The sequence below is a fragment of the Tupaia chinensis genome, unplaced genomic scaffold (assembly GCF_000334495.1).
Source record: "Tupaia chinensis unplaced genomic scaffold, TupChi_1.0 Scaffold000184_1, whole genome shotgun sequence".
In the NCBI taxonomy this organism is placed as follows: domain Eukaryota; kingdom Metazoa; phylum Chordata; class Mammalia; order Scandentia; family Tupaiidae; genus Tupaia; species Tupaia belangeri.
In genome coordinates this window covers 2,010,721-2,032,513 of record NW_006159659.1, presented here as the reverse complement: position 1 = coordinate 2,032,513, position 21,793 = coordinate 2,010,721, and the positions used below count along the sequence as shown (strand labels likewise).

The 21,793-nt window shown below is 37.8% G+C and overlaps 2 protein-coding genes across 2 annotated transcripts in view; one reads left to right on the top strand and one right to left on the bottom strand.

Moving 5' to 3' along the window:
- Nucleotides 1-2,509, top strand: part of KLHL34 (kelch like family member 34) — a 3,683-nt gene extending 1,174 nt beyond the window's left edge. The window contains 3 exon segments of the mRNA XM_027771113.1: nt 1-2; nt 4-927; nt 966-2,509. The exon segment at nt 1-2 is cut by the window's left edge and continues 523 nt beyond it. Of these exon segments, the coding sequence (XP_027626914.1) occupies nt 1-2; nt 4-927; nt 966-1,146 (1,107 nt within the window). The 3' untranslated portion in view covers nt 1,147-2,509.
- A 115-nt stretch (nt 2,510-2,624) lies between these two features.
- Nucleotides 2,625-21,793, bottom strand: part of CNKSR2 (connector enhancer of kinase suppressor of Ras 2) — a 299,161-nt gene continuing 279,992 nt past the window's right edge. The window contains exons 22-23 of the mRNA XM_006146681.2: nt 8,028-8,224; nt 2,625-4,615 (exon numbers count right to left, since the gene is read on the bottom strand). Coding sequence (XP_006146743.1) covers nt 4,400-4,615; nt 8,028-8,224 — 413 coding nt within the window. The 3' untranslated portion in view covers nt 2,625-4,399. The remainder of the gene's footprint in view (nt 4,616-8,027; nt 8,225-21,793) is intronic.

Genomic DNA, 21,793 nt, shown 5'->3' with positions numbered 1-21,793 from the left:
CTTTTTGGGGGGCGGCCCCAGGGCACGGGAGGCTGTGACTGAGGAGGTCGTGGCCCCTGGAGGGGCAGTCAGAGGCCAGGGGGCAGCGGTGGAGCGTCAGGAGGAAGAGGATGAGTTGGAGGAGGACGAGGAGGAGGAGGAGGAGGAGGAGGAGGAGGAATGGGAGCTCACCCAGGATGTGGTGGCCTTCGATGTGTATAACCACCGCTGGCGCAACCTCACACGGCTACCTGCACCGCTCCTCGGACACAGCGTGTGCACTGCGGGCAACTTTCTGTTTGTCCTGGGCGGGGAGAGCCCTTCAGGCAGTGCCTCGTCTTCGCAGGCTGATGGGCCGAGGGCAGTCACAGCCCAAGTGCACCGTTACGACCCACGCTTCCATGCTTGGACATCCGTGCCCGCCATGCGGGAGGCGCGGGCCGATTTCTGGTGTGGCTTGGGGGGGGAGAGTCTCTTGGCCGTCGGGGGCCTGGGCAAGGGTGGTGAGGCACTGAACTCGGTGGAGATGTACGACCTGCGCCGGGACCGCTGGACAATGGCCAGGGCCTTGCCACGGGCGCTGCACGGCCACGCGGGGGCCGTCAGTGATCACGGCGTTGTATACATCTCTGGAGGCAAGGCGGGGACAGGCGAGGGTGGCGCAAGCAGCCTCCGGGACTTATATACTCTGGGCCCTGGGGAGCAAGCATGGAGCAAGAGAGCACCCATGGGTACAGCCCGCTTTGGGCATCACATGGCAGTGCTGCGTGGGGCGGTGTTCGCCTTTCTGGGGCGTTATGAGCCCTTTTCTGAGATTGAGCGCTATGACCCTGGCACTGACCAGTGGACTCGGTTGCGGCCGCTCCCCTACGACCGCTTCTGCTATGGGCTGGCAGTGGTGGAGGAGACAGCCCTGCTGCTGGGAGGCCTCAAGTGGCGGGACTCACGCCAAGTGCCTACGCGTAACGTGGTGGGCTATGACGCCCGCAAGTGCCTACGCGTAACGTGGTGGGCTATGACCTCGATCTAGACCGCTGGGAGGACATTGGCTGCTCGCTGCCCTGGGCTTGGAGCGGCCTGCAGTGTGCAGTGCTGCAGCTAGCCAAAGGTGCGGATGAGCCAAGGGAGGAAGAGGCCCAAGAGGCGCTAGACTTAGTGCTAGGCTGAAAGGGTTAGTTCAGGAGAAAAACTCATGCTTGACCAGACTTGCAAAGCAACAGGTGGGCTTCCCCTAAGATGGAGACTCTGGAAGCAGAGTATGTTCCTTAGCTTAAAGAGGCAAACAAGGCCTTGGCTAAAGAGGAACATTTCCCCTTGAGCTGAGAATGGGAGACAGGGTCAAATAATACCAATGAACTTCAGTGAACTGATGAGTTTTAGGAAGATTTATGCTAGGCTAAAGACGAACTTTTGAAAATAAAATATCACTTTATTTTCTTTCTTATAGTTAGTGTTTCTCTAGGTGCTCAGTGATTACTTTCATGCCAACCCCCCTCCAAAAAGGAGCCTAAAAATGTATCACAAGAAGTTATATACAAAACACAGAAAATTGTTGGCAAATAAAGGCTGTAATAAATAGAGAAGATGACATTATCTGAACAGTGAGGGGAAAGTGCCTGGGATCAACAGGATGAAATCATTGTAGGGAGAACTATGATTTTATGACCCAGAGGTAGGGTTATAGTTCTGCTCTGGAGGTTTGACATAAATATGGAACTGAGAAGGATAAACAAATCTCTAAACAACTTCTCACTTTTGAGAAAGTGTCTTTGCTTCCTTTTTTTCTGTTGCCCATTTCCACCTGTAGTCTGCTTCTGCCCTGGCTTTAGGGAGTTCATTGGGTTTAAGACATAGGTATTTCAGCAACCCTTAGTCACAGTAACAGTGGAATGTCTAAACCAAACCAAACCTATTTCTTTCATTCTCTTTAACTGTTCCCTCTGCAGACATGCTCTAAGTTATATTTATGACAAACACCTTGTTTTTGGTTGTTCCTCCCACTTCCCCAAAAGAATCACAGAGAAAGGAAAGGTGAAGTTTTAAGGTCTCCGTCAGGTAAAGGGGAAACCAGCTTGGTTTTTCAGTGTCTCAGAGAAGCTACTAATATACACCAAACAGGTGCTGTTTCTGGCATGTGCCACCATTGAGGCAGCAAAGTCAGAACTTGTAACTGGGGTGAGGGTGGTGACTGTGTGATTAGGTCACAGACAAATGCAGTAAGGACTTTGCATGAATAAAGTAGGTGCTTTATAAGGATTAAGAGCTGAATTTATTTGACGTCAGTTTACAGTGCTGCCTCTCTCCTAGATTTGAAACTAATGCGATAAAATGTACAGATATATAATGTTAAAAGGTCTCTTTCATGCTAGGCTAGCCACGAGTCTTGTAAAATTCATTAGTTTAATTTTTACCATTTAAAACAACAGAGCTGACTTTACAAAAGTACAAGCTGCTTAGTAGCAACAGAGCTAGTCTTCCCATCAACAGCTTGCTGTTTATAGGCCACAACTTGGCCAGTGTATACACAACACATCCATCAGGTACAGATATTTTTAAGTGAACATACACATTTGGTCTAGTAAACATCAATAAGTCTAAACACCTGTAACAAGCACACTTCATTTTAGGACAAGAGGTTTTTTTTGTTTGTTTGTTTTGTTTTGTTTTACATATTACAAAATCCCACAAATTTAATGTGCGTCAATATCCATGCAGTAAATAAATGTTTTTACAAATAGGGTTTTTTTTTTAAATGATAAAAAAATTACACTGGACCCAAAATTCCATACAAACATTAATACATGATTTCTTATCCATTTTGATTAAATATAGGATTACTGAAAATGTGCTGTAGAAAGGCCACTCTCCTGTACAGTTGTGCAAAGTCTGCAAAACGATAGTGATTCAATGGTGGTTTCAAAAGCAAAGAAAAAGATCCCCGCTGTGGAGTTTTTACTTTCTCCTCTACAGCAAAAATAGTCACTGGCATATATCTGAACTCTTAAAGATGTAAGTACATTCACTGAGCTGTACAGGCAACAGTATAAAGCTGATTAGAAGTAGATTTTAGGATACAGAATAATAAAGGAGGGTCCTTTCCTCCTGAAAAAACAGCAAATTGTGACTTGTACGTTATGCAGCCAGACACTAAAAAGCAGCACAGTCATTTTCATGCTGTGATCACTTTCAAAAAACGAGACGCTTATAAATGGAAATATGTGAAGAGGACTTTTTCATAGACTTCATCCACTCCGTAGAATAATTCATAAAGCTAGAAAAAACCTCTAAATTGTCTCTCTCAAATAATTTAGTGTGACATCTCTGAGTGACCATCACCCTCTTGCTCCTTAGGCGAGAAGTACATTTTTATTTTTCAACATTGTTTTATATATTTTAATGCATATTAGCCTGTATTGAAACATATTTTACTTCTCTACCTGAAGTATAATTATGAAAGTTAAATAAGTTAAATGAATGGACTAGGGGGAAAATTAGAAACTGGAAGGTTGATTCTTTTCAGTTTACACCTCGCCATTTTTTAAAAGTTGGAGTTTAAAAACATGAGCTGAGTTTGGGCTGAAATTTATGGCTGTTAGCTGCCTTTCTTGGTGAGTTAAGTCTGTTTTAAAAAAATCCATTCTCAAATTCTTCTGTACACAATCAGCATTTCATCACTACAAAAATAAAGGAAGATTTAAACCAAGAAAATAAAGCAGCTCTATCTTCAATTTTGGTCTTAGTTACAAAAACATCTTACAAAGCTTTGCCCTGATACACCATTAAGTGTTCTCAAAGATTTGGAATAGTATTTCCATTAACCAGCTTTCACAAGTTAATAGACTATTAAGACGAATATTAGATACCTGAACTTTTCTTATGTTCTTCTATTTTGCTTAACTCTTGTATGCACATCTACATTTCACAAAAATAAAACTACAGCATTAAACTTTGTGCAATGTTTAAGAAAATTCTTAGAACATTTTAATAAATATAAAAAAGGTTTAAATTCTTTCCCACCCACAAGGATGTCTGCACCTGAAAAAATGTGATTTACTTTGAAGTCTTATTTATATAAAATTAACTTAAAGGGAGAAAAGATGACCTTAGATAGAAAACTGCCTTTTTGTGGTTTTATTACTTGAAGACCACCTATATTCAGAATTGTTTGCAAAAGTTAATTTCTGGTCATTAAAGACAGTTGATTCTGCACATGGTAAACATAAGCTGAGCACTGATTGCATATAAAATATACAAATGCTCATTAAAGACAGTGGTATTGTGGTTATATATGGTTTGTTTCATATAGTTTGGTAACATTGAAGTATAGCTTGTCAAGTGTCCCACACATTGATATAAAAACTACCTTATATACTTGTTCAAAGTACCAGTGGGTACTAGACGGCCTGAAGGCAGAATACACTTACACATGCGTTTCAATGTATGAATGAGTGTGTGTTAGAGAGGAAGTGATTACATCTACTTCAGAAGAAATACTTAATGGGTCATTTGAGATGCTGTTTTGACAGATATCCATAAAAAGGTCGAGGTACATCTGCTTCCATTGTTGGAATTCTTTAGATGTCAAGTCTGGATTGTCTAGGACTTTATCAATAATGGCTACTTCCCCTTCTCTGGCCTGAAAAGCAAAGAGATTCAACAGTTAAGATGAAGACAAACTTTTATGAAAGTTTACAATAAAAAGTTAATAGGTAAGACATTAAGCCCATAAGATACAGTTTTCATATATTCACACTCAGCTACTGAGACTCAAATCCTGGTGTACTTTCTTCCACCCCCTAGGTATGACTGATATTGGCCACTTTGTATGAATTCATTTTTCTCTTGTCCTAGCTTGTTGCTCATCTCTGCCTATGGAAAGCTTCCTCAGTCTTTAAGATCCAGTTCAGGGACCAGTAGATGGCATAATGGTTACATTACTGTAGTCAACTGCAGTTCGAATCCTGGACCCAGCAGCTGAAAACTCATGCTGGGCGTGTGTGCATGCATACCCAAAATCCCTAGAGGAGAATGGAGGAGAAAGGATTGTGGTGTGCCCCCCCCCCCGGGGGGGGGAGTTCTCGCTTTCTGTTTCTCTGGATAGTGCACATGCCCTATTAGTGAAAATTTCTCTTTTAAAAAAAGATCCAGTTCAAAAATCTCTCATTTTTTGAAATCCTCCTTAAATACTTGGAAAAAAGGTTTCCTTCCTCATTTATGTCCCTATATTACTGCATCACTGCCACTGAGTAGACTTATCACAGTCTATCTCTTCAGTTACATTTGCATCTGTCCTACCTCTCCTGCTATCTAGGAAGTTTCTCATGCATGAATGAGAGAGAATTACATAATTCTTGCTGTGTGAATGTCATGGCTTCTTTCCTCTAGCAATGGGGACCTGCAATGGAGAATGGGTCTCTCTCCAGGTTAGAGGTCAGGTCTCAGATGAAGACTAAGCTTTGTTTTGGTATAACTCACTAAGGTACATCTATCAACTATGGGAGAAGATAATCTCCTAGGTAGAAGGTGAGATAGAGAAACAGTTAATATAGCCTGAGAAGCATAGTCTTGCCTTTTATGGACCCACAGAAGGGTTAAGGAAGTCTCTGAAATATTCTGAGGGAACTAAGAAGTCATACCTCTATGCCAGCCATATTTGGGAGAGAGATAGCAATATGTCGTTTAGGTCTCTGTGGTCATACAGAATATAGAACAAGGCTAAGACTGAAGGTTTTGTGTTTTTCCTGTGCTGAGGAGGCTTGTTAAACTTCCAGGAGGACCGGGAACCAGCAGTTAGCGTAATGGCTATGTCGCTGGACTCCCACGTAGTCGACTGCGGTTCGTGTCCCGGACCTGGTGGCTTAAAACTCACGCCGGGCGCGTGTGCGTGCGTGCCCAAGATCCCGAGAGGAGAATGGAGGAGAAGGGATTGCAGCGTGACCATCCCCCCTGGGGGGTGATTTCTCGCTTTCTGTCTCTATGTCTCTCTCTGTCTGTCTGGCGAGCGCACGCGCCCTACAGTGAAAAATCTCTCCAAAAAAAAAAAAATTCCAGGAGGACCCAGATGGTGGTACAGTGGTAAAATTGCAAGGCTGACCCCCATGCAAGGGTTTGGGTTCACATCTGGAGACATCCGTGAGTATGCTGGGCACACACTTGACCCTAAGCCTGGGCTGGCTGAGGCTGTGGGTGGATCATGGTATCAAGACCCTGTTTGGGGTTCTCTCTCTCTTTCTGTCTTTCTTGCTCTCTATCTCTACTACTCATAGAATAAATAAAAAGTAAACTTTAAAAAATTATAGGAACTAGACATACCTAGAGTTACTTGTTAATTGTCCTTCCTGAATAAATTTCATTCCTTATTAATTTTCCATGCCCCAAAGTAGAGGGTTCTGTAGTTAATTTTTAACCAACGAGGGATATTTCTTCAGTGACTTTTTTTCTGGCTATCTTTCTTTATCCCAGAGAGCTGAGAACAACATCATGTACCTGGTGATTCATTAATAGTTATTGAACTGAGATTAACAGCAGTTCATATTCTCTTTTGAGTGGAAGAAGATATTTTGGGGGAATTTGCACAACATAAAAGATAGGGGAAAGGAGCTGAGAGAGGGGGAGAGGATTAGGTCTATAAGCTATGTGAACCTGACTTGCTTCAAAATGCCTGTCTCCCTTCTAAACCAGGCAGTTTGGAATTGGAGGGGAGGAAAGGGTGAATGAGGATATCTTTGGAGTAGGGCTGGCTACTAGAATTATGAATATTATAACTCTCTTTAAAATGCTGATCTTGGTTACCAAAAGTCCATTATGTTTTCCCATGGGTTTGCAGTAATAGTTTCATGAATACCAAGTAAAAGCTAATTGACCCTGAAAACCTGACTGTTTACTACCTGAAATTTTTTTCAAATAATTCACTTTCTCCTTTACTTGATTTCTTTGGTATTCTCCTATATTTCAGAATTACAAAATCTCAGCAGCATGCCATGGTTCTGAAGTATTTCCCAAAAGGAACCCTTTGACCTTTTGACTTCTGAAATTACTGTATCACATACTCTGTATGGTGGTTTTTTTTGGTTTTTAAGTTTTCTAGGGTGCAGGGCCTGTGTGATGGGTCCACTCCTCCACCCTTCCCTTTCTCCCCACAATCACAGTGAGGGGGTGCACTTATCTGCCTCTTTCTTCAACTTCCGGCCTCTCGCTTCCCCATCTCCTCCCCAATCTGGGGGTGGCATAATAAGAAGACTGGAGACAATGTAAGCAACTCACAGAAATGTATAATAGGAAAGGAACATGTGACTTGGGAGCTGATAGTGTAAACAGAATAATTATAAAATCTCTACATGGAACATGAATCACTGTGGCTTTACTCCAAATGCGCTATAGTTCATGTAAGGAATAGTCACGAAATGATCTCAAACCCTTTTAGCACCCACTATTGCATTCTGCAGGCATGCTGTGTTCTTTTAATAATGCTAATAATTCTGCGACACAGTATATTTATCTTAGGAAATTGAAAAACTGAGGAATAACACTAGTCCTGCATTTTGGGGAAAAAATTTAATTATATCCTGTTTTCTCCTAGAATTAGGTCTCTAACTTTTAGTCAGTGCTTTGAGACATTAATGAAAAGTTAAAATCATCTCCTTTTTACCACTGACATAGGAACAGCTCCGTTTCAAGCTCTTCCTGTTTCCCTCTTTCTCTTCTCAACCCTCCATTTTATATTTCTTTAAAACATTTTTAAAAATAATTTTTATTTAAATGAGTGAGAGGCAGAGACAGCATCCCAAACAGGGTAGACTCTGCCACCCCAAGTCTTGGCCAGCCCAGGACCATAGGCATGGCCAGGTATATGCCTGGTGTACTCAGGAAGGTCTTTAAATGCATATGAACTAGGAACCTTTCTGTGTGGACCAGTCTCACAGAATGAAGTCGTGCCATTATCAAAACCCCACCATTTATATTTCTTAACCTATAGTATCTGATAATCTACTTTTCAGTTCAAGAATGAATCTCTTCGAAGGATTTTCTTCTTCCATTTCATAGCTTACCTTTAAAGTGCTTTTGAGAATTCTCAGTCTGTGTAGTTTTTCATTCATTACAGGATCATTACATCTTTTTATAAATGATAGCTTGTATTCCATCTTGGTTGAAATGCGATGTTCTCCTAGTGGTGACAGACTGGCTTGCTCCAGTGCCCTGTATAAATCTTGCAGTGAGTCTCCTAAATTTTCTTCCCTACTTTCACCTGCAAGGCCCAAAATAAGAGAGAGAGAGAGAGAGAGAGAGAGAGAGAGAGAGAGAGGAGAGGGAAAGAAGTGAATCCAGTGTAATAAAGTTATTTGACACTCTGAAAATCTACTAAAAAAATCAAAAGTATCTGGAAAACAGGATAACAAATGACTGGGAAACACTATTATATTAAAAAACAAGAACAACGAAAAACCCACAGCTTCTAGTTAAACTGGGTAAGATTTGCTACAGGTAGCTAATTGTTTTAGAATGATCAAATTCTAGGATTCTTTGATTAACCATATAGTCTCTTGATAGCAAATCACCATATATATCTTGAGTTCATTAAGTTCAAAGAATTAGAGTATAAAATGTCTACAACATGGAGAAAATCCTGCATATAATTTAATATTTTAAAACATGAATATCCCTTATTATTATACTGATAAGCATAGAAGTGCTGACTAATAGAGCTTTCCTGGTTTAGCAATACTGAGTGATTTTCACATTTTTCCAGACTTCATAAGGTGGAATGACATTCATTGGAATACATTTGATGATAAAAATCTTCCAACTGTGCCATAGATTATGATGGCTACAGTAATGCCTGGTACATTATAAATATAGTAGCTGATCATAAATTATAATCAGTAACAATGTTTTAATTATAATAATAAAATAGGGGGGTATGTTTATATGTAAATTTAAGGCGAAATCTGGCACATACTAAGTATCTAGCATTTGTAAGACCCGGGGGGAAAATACTCCAATCAAAATTTTTGAGAAAAAAATGAGAGACTGATTTGGATAAGGATGTTAGATCTAGCTGAATCTATAAAACTCCCATCTTGCTTTTTAATTGCTTGAATACTGTTGTCATGTCATATATTTCTTAATAATGAAAAACCAAGATGAACTAATTTTTCTTAGAGTGGTAGATTGCAATAGGGCTATATCATATTTCTTTTAATAGATAGCCAGAGTCATATTTAGGAATACTAATTATATTGGTCCCATGAGTAAATACGGAATATTATCCATTCCACTATAGTTTATGTGAATATTTTTAAGTTTTCTAATTGTTGAAGAAAAGGTTTCCTAATTGTTAATACTACTAGCCAACATTTAGATGTTCCAGGGAATTGGGTAAATGCTTAACATTTATGATCGCATTTAATCCTTACAACAATACTAAGAGTAGAACTATTTGATTTTCATTTTGTAGCAGGTAAGTACTTTGTTCAAGGTCACACCTTTGTATGTGGTAGAGCTAGAATTTCAATTGGGCAATAACAATTTATATACTGTTTTTTTTTCCAGTAACTATTTGAACTATATATTTAACAAGTGGGTGATAATGCATTTGAGAGTCACTTAAAATGCAGCATTCTAAATTAAAAAAACAAATAAACAAACAAAGAAATATACCTAAAACTGCTAAAAAGGCCCAAGGCATATAGTACTTTAACTTGAAGAGATCACCTTTAGGATTAAAAAGAAACTTTATTAAGATACCATATTCAACTTTCCAGCTTTGCTACTGAGGTTAGCATCTAATGGTAGGCATGACGAATGAGCCCTTCCATTAGAAAATTCCTTGTTATCATCAGCACAAGCTATCACTAAGTCCTCTATAATAAATTTAAACATCCTAACCATATTTCTAAGTGCACTAAATCAAAACTATAATCTAAAAATACAAAAATCCTGTTAAATAACAGCTTTTTAATTCTGTTGGCTCACCCTTAAATGTTTTTAACATCTAGCAGATTTTGAGGGATGAGTAGATGAAAGGCTATAAAGAGGAGGAACTGCTTTATGGGTTAAGAGCAAGATGGAAGCAAGATGGGGAATTTTAACCAAGAATGGTTTGGAATGACAAAGGCAAAAAATCATATGATCATTTAGAGTAACTAAATAGAGCTATAAAAACAAGGACACATTTGAACAGCATAATTTCATTTCATAAAATCATAGGCCAGGAAAGGACCCTGAGGAATTATTTAATAGTTATTCTTTGTGCCTCAAGACCAGACTGTAGCTAAAGCCAGATGTAATTCATAGAGCAGAAGGTGGGGTACAAATGGGAGGCCTAACAGATGTGAATTATAGTAGTTATCAGGTGGCTTAATGTGTTATTACATTTTCAGTTCTAGAAAGAAGCTGAGGGGAAAAAAGGGATTCAGATTATAAATTTAGGATTTAAGGGAGACTCAAGTATTTTTATGTAGAAAATTTTTATTCTAAGAGAACCTTCCTCCATGTTACCTAACACTGCAGGGTGTATATATTTTGTTTAAAAAATACTGTGACCAAGTTTGCTCCCCACTCCCACCATTCTTGAAGCTAGGAATACTGGGACAGATGATTGATTTTTTAAAAAAAATCAATAGAGTTTTACTTTAAGAAGGATAAGTTTAATATAAAAAGTTATATACATCGTTGTTAAAAAATAAAAACTGAAAGTCCCCCCCCCCACCTCTTCTTGTCATTGTAGGGGAGAAAAGTATTCAATCAAAAGACAACATAATTCTACAAAGAATCTGGCTTGACAGCTGTAAGAAGAATTGAGTATGGATTTCTCTCTGGGCAGCACATTTGAACAAGGAATCACAATGAGACAGAACACAGAAACATTTCCAAGTATAGTAATGGGATAGTGTGGCTCCTATCAGATAAGTATGCCCCCCAACCCCAAACCCGTACACATTGTACACATATGCAACACTGCACAAGACAGTAGTGGGATGAGTAAGGATGAGGGACTGAGATGCTGGGCTACCACAAAATACCACCGATTATTAACATTTTAAGACTAGACAAAGAGTCCCTTTATTTAGAAAGGAGGGGATTAGGGGCAGAGTCACATTATAAATCTGATTCACTGTGCTCAACAGTCAAAACAACACAGAACTCAACATTCAAGACAAAAACAGACCTTTATTTTCTTTTATAATTTTCAATTGGGTTCCTTGATTTTTCTCAGATGAATGCCAGTTAAGTCAATTGGGGCTACTGTTGCAACTGAAAGTATGAAAGCACCTTTATTTTCTTCTCTTTTTGCCCTCTTCTTCGTCTCCTTCTCACTTCTCTTCAGGCTTCTCTTTCTTTTTCAACCCTTGCTTTTCTTCTTTTAGAAGAGGCTTGCTTTGGAAGACGAGGCAAGCACTTGGTGAGGTCTGCTTCCTGAATGCCTTTGTTTCAACGTGCCAGTTCACCCATGGGAACACTGGCTGAAAACCAGCTCTTTTATGATTTGAATGAATGTTTTCTGAAAACTGGCGAAGTGTAGAAGCCCACATTCAAATCACAGGACACATATTAGGACCTCTCTGATTCGATGAGGAAGTATATTACTGCTATAATGAAATTTTAATCTTTATGCAATTTAGTCAGGAAATCTGGACCTATGCAGGAATAAATCCCCCCCATTACATTTACATTTATGACATGTAAATTAGTCCTGTGTCAGATTACATACTTTTTAATTCCAATTTTATTAAAGAATAGTGCACATATAAAATTCCCTTTCCTATATAAAATTTCAGCAGCTAATAGATTTGAGGATCATAATTAAGTTATTGATGAATTGTATTCTGTGCCAAGGCAGGGTCATTTCTGGCTGTCACATACTTGGCAAGGGTGAAAGAAGATTCTCTTTATGGTCTCATTTATATTCTGCTCTACTATGAAATACTGTGAATCTAGAAGTACAGTGAACATTGACATTGCTACAGTTCACCATTTGGTTCTTTCAGGTTGCATGTGGTCTGGTCACCAGGTAGTAAGTGGTAAAGAAAAACTCAAATCAAATATTAGCTAGTGAAAAAAACTAGTTTGTTGAAATCTCTTACAAACTGCTTATTAGTAGATGACAATACATTTCTTAAATACCAAAACTTGGTTGAAATATTTCCTTAAATTTGGGCTCAGTGGTTTATAAACTTGGTGTATCCTTACCAGTTAAAATGTTTCTGTTTTTGATAACTTATATACATGTGTTACTCTATGATAATAAATAGATGCTATAAAACATAAACAGAAAAGATATCCCAAAAGATGAGTTACATAATCTGAGGAAAAATTCTAATATTTTTTTCTTCCTGTACCTCAGTAGATCCTTGTGTATTCTCCTTCAGCGAACTAGATTAGATTGTGCCTTTCCGGTGATTGAACTGCATCTCGATGATGTCTGCATTTCCCAGTCTTCTGCCTGGCACTGTGTCTCATGCACCCAACACATTCAAATGGAGTGATGGTTTTCTCTACTTTATACACTAAGTAGTCCAAAGGGGGTTCCCTATCAGGTGACTGTGTAATCATCAGAACAGTCTATTGTGGAATACTGTCCATGGTTTTTTTTTTTTTTTTAGAGAAATTGAGTAGAGAATTCTTGGCAATCTAAAATTTCACTTTGGTCTCCTCCCAATTTCCCTGCCCCTGCAATGACAACGTTGAAGGATAGTAAAAAATGAAAACAAAACAAATAAGGGTATCAATTGGGCTCTTGAAGAACTAAGCCATCAAAGGGTAATGAATTCTGATACGTATTTCGGAAGAGAACTGTGCTCTTTTAAAATTGGACAATGATGTCCTAGTGGAAACAGTTGTTCTTTCCACAACACAGCTGTGTAATGAGCACAGAAGGTTGGGAAAGGTTAAATCACAAATGGGAAAGAAGGCTGGACATAGTAGTATTAGTCACCAGTCAAATTTGTTAGGCATTTGTTCTTGTACAACCACAGAGTGCTTTAAGGCTTCCAGGCTAATGATATCAAGTATGTGGAATACTATTCTTGTCACAAAGGGCAATTAACATTTGCATTGAGACCACAAGAATATTATCTATGAATACTAATTTACTAGCATGCCAAAATGAACTACTTATTTACATGTAAGTTGACAAACTTCTAATGGATTCAATGTCTTTGGTTTTATCCTAAAGATGACTAAGTATTCAGGGATCTACATGATAAGTTGAATTGTTTTATAATTAAATACGAGCTCTCTTAATCCATACTTTTATATAAGTTAGTTAACTATGCCTAGCATTATAAAACTGGGGGGAGAGGGAAGTTTGCTACATGATAAAAAAAAAGGTATACGATTTTAAAAGCTGGCTTTTTATCCTCCATCTATAATCAACTACAAGTTTCATAATTAGAAGTAATTCATTTATATACTTTTAGGCAAAATAACAATACCCAAGCATTACTATTCCATAATAGTTTCTTTGATGAAAGAAAAATCAACTTTAGGAAAAAAAAGAAAACACTTGATTTTCTCAACAGATAGTTTGAAGGTCTCCACAAACATTGTTAAGTAGGTTTTTGAAGAACAGGTAAAGCCCATTCTTATAAGAATGACAATGTGCTTCACCAAAATCAAATATGACCCAGTATGTGTCTGTCAATTCCTTCTTTAAGACATGAAAGCTTGGGACCAGCAGTTAGTGTAATGGCTATGTTGCTGGACTCCCACGTAGTTGACTGCGGTTTGCATCCCAGACCCCGTGGCTTAAAACTCATGCTGGGCGCGTGTGCGTGCGTACCCAAGATCCCGAGAGGAGAAGGGATTGCGGCGTGGCCATCTCCCCTGGGGGGTGATTTCTCGCTCTCTGTCTCTCTGTCTCTCTCTCTGTCTGGCGAGCGCACGCTCCCTTTAGCAAAAACCTCAAAAAAACAACAACCCCCCCCCAAAACCCCCCCAAAAAAACATGAAAGCTTACTTTCATAAATATGTGACAAAGAGAGAGAGCTGAAATTTATTCTATACTTCTTTCTCTGAGCATGTAATTCCTGTCAAATTATGTATTTTAATGATACAAATATGACAGTGGTTGAATTTTCATCAAGGTACTATAGTAGTTTTATGATTAATACTTTAGATGGCAAAATCTTGGTGTCCTTAGCATTGATTTATTGATGTAAAGATGAGAAGGGGCTTTGAAGGACAATAATAAATATAAATGACAGAGTCTAGATTTAACCATGGAATTTAGAAAATTTAACCTGTAGAGACATGGAGGTCAAGGTACCTGACTCTGAAGCAGAAATTCATAAGGGGACAGTTTGAAACCCAACCTAGGAGATAAGTATACTTGAAAATTAATGTAGAGTCATCATATTCCTTAGTGAGAAAAAAACTAAAATTCTTCAGATCATAAAATTTTTACTATGACTAGAACAGGGAGAATGACCCAAGACAATCCCATTAATATTAAATGCAAAAAAAAGCTTTTTTGATGGATTTCTACATACCAGAACCATCATTATTTATATATACTTAAAAAAAAACACATTAAAATGGCTAGTGCACAGAGGCAATTGTAAGGCAGATCAATGTGATTTTATTCACAACACAAATTCCATTTGTGAGAAAGAAGCATAGATTTACTTCTCTTTAGAAAGATATTTACTATCACGCATACTTAGCAAATTATTTAGCTATCTAAAAAGATCTGATACCAATTGGTAATATTTTTATTTTTAAGTAATTTATCTTTTTACAGGTATTCACATTATGCAATACCACACACTGCGGCGACAGGAAGAAAAAAAAACATTTCAAAATACAATGTTAAATTATCTGTTCATTGCACAGTATGAAATATTCATTAATTAGCATTGAAATTATTACAGTGTATCTTATCCAACTAAAGGAAATTTCACATCCACTACAGAAGAAAAATAAGCAATATTGAGTCACAGAGGACCCAGTTACATAGTTTTAAATAATACTTGAAGCCAGTTTGAAAAACATCCAGACAAAATACTTTTTCAAAAATGAAAACCATAGCCTGTAGATTTGGAATATTTTACAGAAAAGAATAGCTCATGCCTGTCCTAAGAGGCAACACCACTTGGATACAAGTGCCAAGAAATAAGGAGAAAGTTAGGATTTTAGCTGAGGAATCTAACAAAGCCTGGCATGAGGAATTTTCTTCATTAGTGTCACTGAAAGCATCTCTGTGTTGCACCTGAATACACTTTATAATAGAATAAACATTAAGTTTCAGAGCAGGTTGTGTATACCCTGCCTTAATAGATTACACTTAATTTAGTACAATACAGCACGTCAAATTTTAAAAATGCAAAATACACTTAATACAGAATTTGCTTCCTCTGCTTTGCCTTAAAGAGGCCATCGAAGAGTCCATTAAACAGCCAGGATTTTCTAGTTACTGGAGATGTTCCCTCTCTTTTCCTGGTGTCAGGAGAACACAACTGAGGTGTCACCACACAGAGCCCTTCCCCAGTCAAAACCCTTTCCCCTTCTGTTCTCTCACAGAAACAGCAGTTTTCTGATACTGTGCTCCATCTTGATTGATTTTGATCTTATGCTAGTCCCAATGTAGAAAGCGCACATTCTTCTTAAGAGTGGCCTGCCCTTCTGATATCCCTTTGGGGAGGCCCCCAATCCAAAACACTTGATGATCTAAGCTTTTTACAAGTCTGTTTTCTGTTATAAACAGCAAGGACGAGGCCATTTTAGTTGCTTGCAAGAGGTTGATGTTGAGTCTGCGCCGTGCCGACTCTCTCCGATCTAAATTCTCTAAACATTAGCTTATCAATCTGCGAGTCCAATGGGTTGAGTGCCAACAGAAGTGGATCCGATTTGGCATGGAGAGGTTCTACCAACTCTCGCAGTGTATTAGCCTAATATGATAAAGCAGTGATACAATATGATGAAAGACCTGCGAGTGCCATTAGTTCCAAAGCACATTAGTATTTGTATTAGAAATACCATCATGCAATACCCAGGAAGAGAAAATAGAAAAATGTGGCTAGAATTGCATATGGTTTTAATACCATGTCTCTCTGTTGGCATGCAAGTCTACTTGGCCATAAATGGGACACTTTTTTGCTTTAAGCCTGGCTGCCTGGAAATGCCAATCTTCCTAACATATACAATAACACACAGTCTAAATAAATCTTTTCCCACCTCTATACTTGACTTGTATATATGCATCTGTCATTTTAATTAAAAAAGTTTATCTTAAAATATTCTCCATACACATGTAAAATGACCAGTCTCTCAAGAAAATTAAAATGTATGTCTATACAAGATCCTCAAATTCCTCCTGTCAAAAAAAGTATAAGGAAAGATTTTTCTGGTCTTCTGACCAGAAGGCTGACTACCCTGAGAAGTAAGCTATTATGTCTTAATTGAAAAGATAGTGAGACAGCCCCGGTGGGATTGCTCTGATGAGGAAGCCACACGGTGGATAAGAGAAAGTGAAGAGAAATGAAGAGCAGTAACAGAGTAAAATTTATGAAGGTGACCTTTATGAAGGTCAAGTTAAGAAGCAGGAGACTGAAGTTTCTGAATGACCTGAGAAACTAAGAACAATTTGGAATGAAATAAACTGCAGTTTTACTTATTTTACCTTGGATCTTAAGGAATCCAAATATTGTCAGCAGGTACAAATAATACATACATAGACACGTACCTATATATATCTATATAGAAAGATAGATATGTATATATATCTAGCCTAGGATAGATTTTTATCTGCAACATCTTGTGGTATCTTTTGAGTTGCATGCAAAAGGAACAAACTGGAAGAGGGAATAAAAAGAGCATGTCCATTACTACCTCCTTAGAAAATGGGAGAGGCCTGTGTTGTCCATAACACTGATATCTAGATGAGTTACAGCCCTGTTCAGAAATTAGTGCAGATAAGTTTTTGTTTATCACATCATACACTTTTTTGAAGAAAAGAGGCCGAGAACTAAGTAATATTTGTATATAGGTCAAATGAAACAAAAGATAACACCTCATTTTTTATAATATTGGAATACTGTAGTGCTAGCTCTAGCTTCTACCATTTTGTTTCATAGGTCAAATGGAATTTCCAAATCTAAACTGTTATTAATGTATCTATGCAGTTCAAATATTTGGTACATTGCCCATTTAACCCATGCTAAACTGAATTAGAGCCCTGCTATTTATGTCATGCTTAGTTACATTTGAAACACTGTTTCCATAGGACTGCTGAATTCTGCTCCCAAAGACCATGTCCTCAGCTTAGTCACTACCGTGCAGGATGGTGGGCATGAATCGCTGTTTCAAAATGGCTACAGCTAGTTACCAGTCTGTGTATATTAGCTTAAGAGAAGATAATTCCCTAGGGAGGGCATCTCTTCAACTACTAGTGGTCAGTGCCACAGGCTATAGAATCTCAGGAATTGGTGTGAGGTGTTCTTGTTAAACAGATTTCTGGTTCCTACTTCTCTTCTGCTGAATCAGGACTTCTGGGTAGGGAACTCAGAAATGTGCATTTTAAATAAGCAGCCCAGGTGATTCTTGTGCCTACGGTAGTTTGAAACCTCCTTCATTAGGCCAGTCTCATTGGAATGGGCTACCCAGTGGATTGGGCTGGTTAGGGTGATGCCAATTTTTGTACTGCATATACAAGTAATTTCTAAGTCAGGAGGCCTGAGGCTGGGGACTTCACATAGCATTTTATTTTAGTCTCATCGCCACTATTACATTGTATCACACGGTTCATACAATTTCAGGGTTTTTGCTGAGGCATCTTGTGGGAATTTCTTGGCTTACAAAAGTTATGGCAAAATTAAAGAGGCCTTGGTAAACTGCTTGAATGAATTCTTTAAAGCTATACATTTGTGTAGTGTTAAACAGACCAAATTTATTTATTTATTTATTTTAGAGACTTACTTTATTTAATGTTATTCATCATTATTATTTTTAATTTGATGAGAGAGAGAGAGAGAGAGAGAGAGAGAGAGAGAGAGAAAAGGGAAAGCAAGCCACCAGGTCTGGTACTTGAACTGCAGTTGGCCATGAGAGAGCCTAGCACCTTAACTACCATGCCACCTGCCGACCCATCAAAATTATTTATTTATTTTGTTTTTATTTTCTTTCTTTCTTTTCTTTTCTTTTCTTTTTTTTTTTTTTGAGATTTTTTTGCTATAGGGCACGTGAGCTCACCAGGAAGACAGAGAGAGATAGAGAGACAGAAAGCGAGAAATCACCTCCCTGGTGGGGGGAGGGTGGCCACACTGCAATCCCTTCTCCTCCATTCTCCCCTTGGGATCTTGAGCTCACATGCACACGCGCCCGGAGTCCAGGACTAGAACTGTGGTCGACTATGTGGGAGTCCAGCGACACAGCCATTACACCAACTGCTGGTCCCTCAAATTTATTTTTGAAGCAAGAAGAACAACTACAAAGATACTCTTAGACTCAACTCCATTGAATGAACTTTATGTCTGGTATGTGCCTTATGAATCTAAAGTAATGCACTGGAGAGCCAGATGGGTCAGAGGCAAGGGCATAAAGGGCTGCTGAGATATGGCTAATCTATATGAAATTTCTAAAAACACAAAAGCAATAATACTTCAGAATTATCTTCAATAGATAATAACCCATTTTTTGTCCCATAAGTGACTTGCCTCTCTATTTTTCTCCTTAATGCCCTTCCTCAGACTCTACTCCTTCACCCACCCTCTTCCAACTGGACTGGTGAGAAATGTACACATGTTGGGATATTCACTTTGCAAGCTAAGTAACATGTGATTGAATGTATAAAAGAAATTGAAATAAAAAAATTAAAGGAAAAAAACAAAAACACAAAAGCAAACCCACAAGATACCATGCTATGAGACTTGTTTGACTTCTCTGAATCTCACTTTTATGTCTTTAACTTTTTTCAAGTTCCATTTTGATTCTCAATACTCTGCTTTTCTCTCTTTTGTGTTTTTGTTAGGCTTTCTTTCTTTGTGTTTAATTACCTACTTCTACCCTTCTTTTTTGTAGCTGACTTCATTTATCCTCACTCAAATGAGCAAAATATTCATATCAGTCAAAATTATTTATTATAGTTTCAGAAGAATTATATTCCTATCTCATACAAGGGCAAATATTTCTTTAAAAAAGGCACCAAAACATAAATTGTATGGTTTTTGATTATTTTATTTTACTTTGGCTGACATAGTAACTATAAATATGCAGTGGTCTCTTGATATCCATTGGGGATTGGTTCCAGGACTCCACCCCCACACCAAAACCTGTGGATATTCAAGTTTCTTACGTAAAATGTACTATTTGCCTAGAACCTATGCACATCCTCCCATATACTTTCAGTTATCTCAAAATTACTTACAACATCTAATATAAGGTAAATTTTATGTGAATAGTTACACTGTATTTTAAATTTTGTATTATTTTTAATTGCTCTACTGTTATTTATTTTTGTATACTGTATTTTCAATCCATAATTGGTTGAATGTGTGATACAGAACTTACGAATATGAAAGGCTGACCTTATTCCCTACTCCTATTAAAATAAATTTCACTATTTCCAAGCTTTTAAACAACAAAATTTGGAGACAATAGCAACATATCTCTGCTACCCCAAATAAAACCAGTTCATATTTCTGTTTGGTATTTTAGTTAACAAATATTTATTAACCTTATTTTCATCACTGAAACCTTTAATTGTGAGGCCACTAAATTAACTGGACCAGAAGAAACAGATTTCCTTTCCCTGTTACTATACACTGAATGATGTAAACAACAAAATTTGGAGACAATAGCAACATATCTCTGCTACCCCAAATAAAACCAGTTCATATTTCTGTTTGGTATTTTAGTTAACAAATATTTATTAACCTTATTTTCATCACTGAAACCTTTAATTGTGAGGCCACTAAATTAACTGGACCAGAAGAAACAGATTTCCTTTCCCTGTTACTATACACTGAATGATGAACTCAGATATAATGCCACATTGCATCATTCTATATAGAATGACTTATTCCAGTGTGGATCAATTTCCAATGCAAGTTCTTTAGCACACAGATTGAATTCACAATTTTGTAGAAAACGTTCATTTCACCTTTCACCTTTTGCTTTGTGAATTTAAAAATTTTCCTCCTAAGGGCTACTCAATCAGCAGAAATATTGGGTTGTCAAGAAAGTCATGACACATTTTTGCACAGAAAAACAGACAAATACGCCATGATTTTCCTGACAACCTAACATAAATTCTGGAAATATAAGTTTAAGAAATATAATCTAGTTTCTAATAGTGTACCTGCTAGAAATAGTTGATGATCCTTCAATCAAATGGGTGAGGATTATAGGTGGAGGCACAGGCATTTGCAAGAGAATGACTACGTTTAAATGCAAAAATAGATTTAGAAAATCTTTTCCTTAACAAATGAGAAGAAAATACTTGAAAATATAAATAAAAACTTTTTCAGCCATGTGAGCACTTAGGAAGAGTCTTCTGTCTGAGTTCTAAAAGGGAATTTAGCTTCATTTTTAGTAAGCTTGATGGCAAATTTAAGGGCAAAGTCATAGACTAGGTGTCTTAAACTGCTGGAAGATAAGAAGGACACCACCAGCAGCTATCCAAGCATATCAACAGTAAGACAGGAAAAACTCCTGGGCGAGTATAATTGTTTTGTCCTTTTTTTTTTTTTTTTTAAAGTCTTATTATCTGGAGTCTCCCCTTCTTCTAAATGTATGTGTTTATATTTTTCTTTTTTGAAAAGCAAGGATATCTAACACCATGAAGTGACAGTGATAATTACTTTTCACAATGTAAGGATTAGAAACAGTGAGTTGATACCCTCCTTCAGAATGATCAGACCAAAAGAGGGATTTGTTAATAGTGGCTTGAGCATAATATGCTGTCCAAATTTTGAATGCCTATTTTCTTGCAAAAGGTCGAGTTCAAAAAGACAAGAAATCTGGGAACCAGCAGTTAGCGTAATGGTTATGCTATTGGACTCCCACGTAGTTGACTGCGGTTCGTGTCCCGGACCCGGTGGGTTAAAACTCACGCCAGGCGTGTGTGCGTGCGTGCCCAAGATCCCGAGAGGAGAATGGAGGAGAAGGGATTGCGGCGTGACCATCCCCCCTGGGGGGTGATTTCTCGCTTTCTGTCTCTATGTCTCTCTCTGTCTGTCTGGCGAGTGCACACACCCTATAGCGAAAACCTCTCAAAAAAAAAAAAAAGAGACAAGAAATCTATTTTTAAAAAATTTACTCATTTTTAATTTAGTGCCATAAGGGGAAAGGAATTGGAAAAACCTTTATTTTATTTATTTATTTATTTATTTTGTGGACAAGGAGCAACATTCTCACAATAAAGTATTCTTTTTGAAAATAAAGTGATTAGTAGTGAAAATTAATACAGTTTGTGTTTATACCATGTGGGAAGCTCTTTAATTAGAAATTCCAAACAGAGGTTGACGAGCCCTGCCTCAGACAAAACAGATAAGGAAATAATGTAGCCAGATAATCCAAATGTTCCTCTTAATTGTCAAATCACAATTTCATCTTGTATGTATCATTCACAGGAGATGGAGTATTTCCTCATGAAAGGAGTATTTCATCTCAATGTACCTACTAGTGGGTTGACTTGCAGAAAAACACGTCATGACTTTCCCAAGAACTTAATACTAAGGTCTTTTATGTGTAATAATCACTGAAGTACTTAATAAGTTTATTCAATTTGCCATCGGTTTATTTTCAATAAAGTTTCTATAGATAGTTCAGAAAATATGTACTATGGAACTTTTACACATTATACTGTCTTTCTTTCTTT